The sequence below is a fragment of the Coenobita brevimanus genome, chromosome 60 (assembly GCF_032717465.1).
Source record: "Coenobita brevimanus isolate Jiangsu-jjx chromosome 60, ASM3271746v2, whole genome shotgun sequence".
NCBI lineage: Eukaryota > Metazoa > Arthropoda > Malacostraca > Decapoda > Coenobitidae > Coenobita > Coenobita brevimanus.
Window position 1 is genome coordinate 4,907,478 of NC_137013.1, and position 8,917 is coordinate 4,916,394.

General features: G+C 42.6%; 1 protein-coding gene across 1 annotated transcript; it reads left to right on the top strand.

Annotated features, from left to right (window-relative positions):
* Positions 1 to 907: 907 nt before the first annotated feature.
* LOC145403134 (uncharacterized) lies at positions 908 to 6,953 on the top strand. Its single transcript, XM_080274960.1, has 3 exons — positions 908 to 1,009; positions 5,468 to 5,593; positions 6,681 to 6,953. The coding sequence occupies exons 1-3, from the start codon at positions 908 to 910 to the stop codon at positions 6,951 to 6,953; spliced, it is 501 nt and encodes a 166-aa protein (XP_080131086.1).
* Positions 6,954 to 8,917: the final 1,964 nt, after the last annotated feature.

Genomic DNA, 8,917 nt, shown 5'->3' on the forward strand with positions numbered 1-8,917 from the left:
TCTCTCCCTCCCTCCCATCGTCCCCCCCTATCTCTCAAAGTTTCCAGTCCTTCTCTCCACCCCTCTCTCCTCAGTTTCTCCATCCATCCCTCTCTCCCCTACACCTCAGTCTCCCACTCCCTCCCTCGCTCCCTCTTCTCCCTTTATCTCATCCTTCCCAGGCTCTCCCATCCTTCCTTCCTTACCTCTCTCTCTCGCAGTCCCTCTCTCCATCACTCTCTCCTGTCCCTCCTGCCTTGCCTTATCTCTCTGTCTCCCTCTCTCCACTCCCTCTCTTCCAAGTCATTCCCTCTCTCCCATACCATCCTTATCTCTCAGTTTCTCCACTTCTCTTTCCATCCCCCTTTCACAACTTTATCCCTCGCTCCCCTGCCTCCATTATCTCTGTTTCCCCAGTCCCTCGCTCCATCCCTCGCTCCCCTGTCTCCATTATCTCTGTTTCCCCAGTCCCTCGCTCCATCCCTCTCTCTCACATATCTCTCAATCTCCCTCCGTGACTGCCTCGATTTACTTCACATCGTCAACAAAAAACGGGAGAATCCGGGCCCTGGACCAGCTCCGGCGGTGGCGAGGTCAGGGTCGGGCCGAGGTTGACGTGCCAGCAACACCCATACTCCACTGACCTGACCTCCTGGGAAGCAACCACCACTCTCTCTCTCTCTCTCTTTCTCTCTCTCTCTCATTTGCATATTTTTTTCAGCATATTTTTTCATACTTTCCATGTCGACGTCGCTCGTGTCTGTATTCTCTCTCTCTCTCTCTCTCTCTCTCTCTCTCTCTCTCCAAGTCCCACCAGCCTCCTGCAAAGCATAAAAATAACAGCGATGTAAACAAAACAGCAGGAACCCATTTGTTTTTCCTTCCTCCGTTCTGTTATTTATTTAAAAAAAAAAAAAAAAAAAAAAAGATGTCGAGACCTTCCCCGCCCCCACCTGCTCTGGGGTATATAAGGGGCACCGGAGCCGATTCCAGTCACTTGATCACCAACTTCCACACCACGAAGATGAAGGTCTGTGCCTTTCCTTTAAGCCAGTTACATAACCTCCTGTGTTGATAGGCTTTTTTTTTTCCTACTATTTTTTTTTTATTTTGCTTCGTCTACTCCTGCTTTTTTACCTTTGCTATCGTGTTCTTGTTCTTATTCTTGTTCTCCTTCTCTTCTTCTCTGCTTCGTATTATTCCTTTTGTTATCTCCTCCTCCTCCTCCTCCTCCTCCTCTGTTTCTTCTTCTTCCATTTCTTCTTCTTCATCTTCTTCTTCTTCTTCTTCATCTTCTTCTTATTATTATTATTATTATTTTCTTCTTCTTCTTCTTCTTCTTCTTCTTCTTCATCTTCTTCCACTTCCTCTTCCACTTTTTTCTTTTTGTTCTTCTTCTTCTGCTTCTTCTTCTTCCCGAGTTGGAGACGTCCTTTTTAGGTAAATCTTGATATCACACAGTCTTAACTCAAGAGAGACCTGTCAAATTGGAAGGGTCAGTTGAAGCTATACCTAACCGCTCCAGTTCAAAAAGCCTTCCCTAAGCTGAATAAAACCCTCAGGAGAAAGCAACATGACGATTAACTCTCTCTTTGCATATAGATAGATAGATATATAGATCATAATCATCATCAGGGGTTGAGTGTCCACCGCAGGACCGGCCTATCCCTACCGAAGCAGGGACGATACCGCCGATGTACCTCTACCAAGTGCCTTAGGCTGTCTGGTAGAGACTGTATGTAGGGTGAGAAGTGCTTGTGAGTGTAATTGTAATGTTGGAGTGCCTTTGGATGTGTGTGTAGTCTGTGAACCAAGTGTAATCGACCCGCGTGGGTGCAAGCATACTAATATGTGACACTGGTTCCACCATAGCACCCCTTATGTCCGCCAAAGCATTAAGTGGCTCTGTGAACGCTTCCCAGAGTTTTTACAACTCTGGCGGGAGGTGAACCCGCGTCTAGACGCACACTCTACCACTGTACCATTGAGGCTCCATATATATATATATATATATATATATATATATATATATATATATATATATATGTGTGTGTGTGTGTTACATAAGTCTTAGGCCAACATTTATGTGTTGATTTTGAACCTGTTTTCAGATTTTAGACTATCATTACAACGAAATTCGAGATTACCAGTAGTCTGAACAGAGTTTTGACTTGTTCACGTGCTTGATCCAAGGCTAAAGTGATACTCAGTGTAATCTGCCATGACAGTAGGATTGACATCAACAAGAACGTCCTTTTTTTTAAATTCTGAATTAGTGGTCAATAAGTACAAAAATGAATTGTTGGCTACAATACTAAGAGCTTAATCCTGAGATGGGGCAGGGAAAGGTTTGGGGATCTTAATTTCGCTAAAACAATCTTACAACCAGCATAGGCCATGGAATTTGTTACATTTTCAAGATCGAGCTTGCAATGGCGTAGTTGCTAGAGGCAAAAGACTTCAAGTAATTTGTATCACATTTTAACGCTTATAACAGTGCCTTGAAAAGCAGCCTTGAATCCGAGTGCGTAGAAGAGCTGTTTACCACGGCCTAGCTCACACCATCTCTCCTTCTCTAAACCTCACCTTCTTTTTCTAACTGAGACTCAGCTGTCTGAGGCAACTGACAGCAAACCCTTTTCTATATCCTCCTACTTTCTCTATACTCATTTCAAAGACAAAGGTGGCTGTTGTGTATATATACACAACGACTTATCTTGTTCTCGTGTTCCTGAACTCGATTCTTCTGAATTCTCTACACTCTGGCTTAGGCTTTCCTGTCATTCTCAGACTAAACATATCTGCGCTGTTTACTTATCTCCTAATTCTACTGACTATAAACAATTCTTTGACTGTCTTACTTCTACGATGGAACACATTCTATCCAATTCTCCTTTCTCTGAAATCGCCATTCTAGGAGATTTCAATGTTCACCACCACCTTTGGCTCTCCTCTCCTTTCACTGATCCACCTGGTGAACAAGCCTATATCTTTTCTATCCTTAATGACCTAGAGCAGCTTGTACAGCACCCTACCCGTATCCCTGACCACCTTGGAGAGAGCTCCAAGATACTCGACCTCTTCCTTACAACTAATCCTTCTGCTTACACTGTTAATCTTTTCTCTCCGTTGGGCTCCTCCGATCACAACCTTATCACCTTAACCTATCCTATCACTCCGGTACGGCCTGTGAACCCTCCAAGGAAACGTCGTCACTTTGGAGCTGCGGATTGGGAGGCCTTCAGGCAGTACTTCTTTGATTTTCCATGGAATGATTATTGCTTCCATGGCCAGGAGCCATTTGAGTGTGCCTTGCGCATTACAGAGGTTATTCTCTTGGGCATGGAAGCATACAGCCCTTTCTCATATCCTCTGACTAATGCAAGAAAGCCTTGGTTTAATCACGCTTGTTCTAATGCTGTCCGCAGTAAGGAGAGGGCCTATAATAGGTACCAGAGGCAACCCATCCCTGAATCACATCTTTTATACGTTTCTGCCCGGAATCGTGTTAAGTCTGTTCTTCACTCTGCTAAAAATAATTTCATCCGTACTAAATGCTCTCAACTCTCCAACTCGAATTCTTCCCTCTCCTTCTGGCACCTTGCCAAAAACCTTTCTAACAACTTTACCTTATCATCCTTCCCTCCTCTTTTCTACTCTGATGGCTCTATAGCTATTTCTTCTACTGATAAAGCAGATCTCTTCACTCAGACTTTCTCCTCCAATTCTACCTTAGACGATTCCAGTGCTGTTCCTCCATCACTTTCCCCCTCTGACTTCCTCATGGCTGACATTAAAATTTCTTCAGCTGATGTATTTTCTGCCATCACAAGCCTCACTACTAATAAGGCATATGGGCCTAATGGAGTCCCTCCTGTTCCTCTCAAGAACTGTGCTTCTGTGCTTAATCCCTCCCTAGGCAAAATCTTTCGCCTTTGTCTATCAACTTGTACTTTTCCTTCTTGCTGGAAGTTTGCTCTCATTCAGCCAGTCCCAAAGAAGGGTGACCATTCCCAACCCTCTAACTATCGTCCAATTGCTTTAACATCCTGTATCTCAAAAGTTTTTGAGTCAATTCTTAACAGAAAAATTTTAAAGCATCTTTCCTATCACAACCTTCTTTCTGATCGCCAATATGGATTCCGTCAGGGACGCTTCACTGGCGATCTTCTCACCTACCTTTCAGACTCCTGGTCATCCTCCTTTCGGAACTTTGGCGAAAGCTTTGCCATTGCACTTGACATCTCAAAGGCTTTCGATCGAGTCTGGCATAACTCTTTAATTTCCAAATTGCCCTCTTACAGTTTCTATCCTTCTATCTGTGCCTTCATCTATAGTTTCCTCTCTGGTCATTCTATAGCCGCTGTTGTAGACGGCCATTGTTCTTCTCCTAGATCTATCAACAGTGGTGTTCCTCAGGGCTCTGTCCTATCACCAACTCTCTTCCTTTTATTCATCAATGACCTTTTACGCTGTACATCTAACCCTATCCACTCATACGCTGATGACTCCACCCTTCACCTTTCCATTCGGTTCCCGCAACGTCCATCTCAGCAGTTACTTCAACAAACAAGGGATGAGGCCATGGCACACCTAATGTCTGACTTGGCTCTTATCTCTGACTGGGGTAAAAATAATCTGGTTGTTTTTAATGCATCAAAGACTTAGTTTTTACACCTATCAACCCAACAAAATCTTCCACAAGTATACCCACTATTGTTTAATAATATTCAGCTTAATCCTGCATCATCCTTGAACATGCTTGGGGTTTCATTTACTCGGAACTTATCTTCGAAAGATCATATTACATGTCTTGTAAAATCTGCTTCCAAGAGATTAGGTGTGCTAAGCCGACTCTGTTCCTTCTTTACCCCTGCACAATTGTTGACTCTATACAGTGGTTTTATCCGCCCCTGTGTGGAGTACAATTCTCATGTGTGGGGAGACTCCCCACATAAAGCTCTTCTCAATAGGGTGGAGTCAAAGGCTTTTTCACTAACTCTCCTCCTTTTACTGACTCCCTTCAACCTCTGTCTCTTCGTTGCACTGTTGCATCTTTATCTCTTTTCTATCACTACATCAATGGTCACTGCTCCTCGGAACTGTCTGCAAGCATTCCTACACCTCTACGACGGGCGCGTAGCACCCGTCTAGCAGCAAACTCTCATCCCTTTTCTGTCCAACCCTCTAATGCAAGAGTTAACCGTTACTCCCAGTCCTTCATTTATGCAACAGGTCAACTCTGGAACTGTCTCCCTCTGTCTGTATATCCTGCTTCCTATGATCTCCAGTCTTTCAAACGCAGTGTGTCCAGGCATCTCGAAATGATTGGATCTTGAATTTGGCTCTCTCGTAATTTGTTTTTTCTCTTGGTAGTAACAATAATTGCGGGCTCGCGTCCTTTGTTTCCTTCTTCCTCTCATTTAAAAAAAAAAAAAAATGACACTGTGACCTGACCTCATCCGTATAATATCCCTTCTTCAATCAGACTGTTGCTGTTGTGTTGGCTGTGGCGGCTGTTGTGTCATCAGGCCCCGTCAGGCTGTCCTCATACGGGCCTCTCCCACGCTACACACCAGCTCCAGCGTACAGACCTGCTGATTCTTACTACAATGTTAGTGGCAATGGATCGTAGATACTGTAGATATTGCTATACTATCGTTGCAGGAAGTAATGTTCAAAATTTGCCAGCTCACATGCTTGCGTTCTTCTTTGTTGACAAATATTTTAATGTAACTGTAGTGTAAAAAAGAACTACATATCACACACGGCTTCTCACTTTTCATTCAAAGGGTAGAAATTTATATTCGAGGTAACTTGGCGGGCTGCATATCAGTATATAGAGAGACTGATAAGTAGATAGATAGATAGATATGTGCGTGTGTGTGTGTGTGTGTGTGTGTGTGTGTGTGTGTGTGTGTGTGTGTGTGTAATACTCTTCTATTCAGTACAGGTAACCCCACTGGTCTTCAGCAACGTTAATGAAGTATACTAGTCAGTAACCATAATAATTATAATGAAGTGCACACCATTACATACTCGTATTACAGATTACTTAACAAGATGCCAGCGTCTGAGATATAATGATGACAAAATAATCACCTGTTCTATGGAGAGGGCAGATTAAGTCGTAGGGGGGTGGTTAGACACATTTGTTCGAATTTCTACAGTCTTCATTCTTATATGCATTTCATCATCAGCTCTATAACTTGTCACTCAACACTAAAGTATTGTTTACAACATTAACACGCACGTACCGTACAAGCTTAAAATAATGAACGTAATTAAACACATGTTGTAGAAGTAATTAGTTCATTCATATTAAGTTGAATTCTTGTTTAGACTAAGTACATGAAGCAATGGGTGTTTAGTGTTCCGGATCCATTTGTGCTTTATTCTTTATTTTGTAACTGCACAGGCTTGTAATAACCTAGTTCCCATGAAAGATTTGGCTGCAAGGGAAGTTTAAATGATATAAGAAACCGTAAATGCAGAGGCGTCAATGATTTGTATAAGTATTTTTTTTTTTATCTTTAATTTTTTTTTTTTTTATCTTTAAGTTAACTGGAAGTTAGTTATAATGTTGGATATACTCGTTATATACATCCATTAACGACGTCACTATCTTTCATAATATCTGTGTTCCCCAACCTTCTTTCCCCCTCCTTCCCTTCCCTACAACCCCCCCCCCCCTCCAACAGGCTCCGGCGGTGTACAGCGTCGACTGGGGTGTGAGTGACGCGTTCGGCAACTACTACGGCTACAGCGAGGACCGTGAGGGGCACTCGACGCGAGGCTCCTACTTTGTCAACCTTCCTGATGGCCGCCTGCAGAAGGTCACCTACGCCGTTGACGGAGACTCTGGCTTCGTGGCTGACGTCAGCTACGTCGGGGAGGCGCGTTACCCTACCTACAGGCCCGCACCAGCCTATGGACCGGGACCTGTATATGGACCAATAACCACTTATGGTTGATGAGCTAATGTGTTGTTTGTTAGGCAATCCTCACCGTGAAAACCCTCCAAGCAAATGTTCCAAATCAGACACTACTGAATTGTATTTGTGCCTTCCCTGTCTGAACTGTATATATTTCCATCAAGTAAATCGAATATGCAATGATATTTTTTTCCATCCTTCTTATATTCAGTAGGATTATGCTATTTTTTCTGAATAAACTTTAATATTTTTGCTTGAAAACAATTTTTTGTCTCGGATGTATTCTAGGAAGTACTCATAACTGTGGCCGTGTGAAGTAATGAATGGTATTTTACATCACAGGGTGGTGGAGTGGGCTGAAGCTCAACTACAGCAGTGAAGAAGAGGTCAAAGGTTTATATTCTTGTCAGAACTGGTGCTTTTTTGAACGCCTCTTCCTCACCGCTGAATACTGCCACTGTCTTTATCTATCATACCATTTGCACACACACACACACACACACACACACACACACACAAATCAGATGACTGCAGTTATTCAGTGAACATAGAGTGTTGTAGGTTGGATAGTATGAATGTGGTTTATGTTTAAAATAAAACGTTCTGCTAAGAATAACAGCTGGCTTAAACTGTACATAAGATTGCTTGTAAATGCGATTGTCGTTTTTGTTCCAGCCACCACACTTCATAATGAAACTTAAGTGAATATTGAAGTGACAAAATTCGAAGAACAAAAATATCTGTAGCAAGAAAGAGCACTCAGAGACTGCCGTACCGCACGCCCACAAATCAGTCTATGGGCCGAACACTTAACTTTCCCTGTGACCTTGACCATCGCCGACTGCCCTTAAAATAGAATTCCTTCATCTTCATTTTACCCTGACTCCTCCTACAAAACGTGATCTAATTCAGATCGAAAAGGCTTAAGCTGACCCTGCCATGAAAACTTGACCTTTGACGGTTCCCTGTAACTATGACATTTAACTAACTGTTTTCAAATCTGAATCCTTTAGTCTAGTTGTACCCTGACTCCTTTCAGAAGTTAGGTCTGTATCGGATAAAAGTTAATTTGTCATATGACATGAACCTTTGAGCTATTGTTCTCAAATACCACACAGTAGGTCAACCCCTTGGTTGACCCTCAGCCCTCCCACACGTTTGGTGCAAACGAGGTTAAAAGATTTTTAGTTATTTTGTTCACACGAGGAGACACGAGTCGAAGTTTGACTTCGCCCTGTGGTATTGACCTTATATTGAATGTTCTCCAAATTCACTTAGTTCTTATCTAAACCCGAACCATTCCACCAAGTTTGGTCTAAATCGGGTACTGTTTAAGCAGATTTTGCTAAGTCAGTGTCTGACATAGTCCTATGCCTGTGACCCCTGACGTATTGTTGGCGAAAACAATAGGTTTCCTCAGTGGCAAACCCTTAGCCCTTCCGCCAATTTTGTTAAAATCGGATGACATTTTTTCAAATTATTTTATTCACACACACACACACACACACACACACACACACACACACACACACACACACACATAGCGAGTAGCCTAATACATAATACCCGGTCTCGCACGAGTATAATAAAATGGGTAACTTTTATGGAGACTTTTTTTTTTTTAAGTACTAGTTAGATGCGGGAGCTTCATTACCCTATTACTGGGCTTAGCTTAAGTGGCTAAGGTCTGCTGGAGTGAGCATAGTATCTGAAAAACTTTAATGAGTGACAGACGGATTGGGCCGGTCTTAGATTTGCTTCTACGTCTAAAACTTGGTTAGGATCCTTTATAATTACATTCCAGGATGTCCCTCGGGGAATGTGGAAAAAGTCATTAGTCCTTTCACTACGAGGACCTATTTTATTTCATTCTTACGGAGAGAGTTTTCGAAGAGACGTCTCTCTCAAGCTGAATTCAATAGCCTACTCTTTAATAGCAAGAGATTAACACTAGAATATTATGGCAGTCCTGAAAAAGTGCCATGGAGAGGTTATAGAGCCAC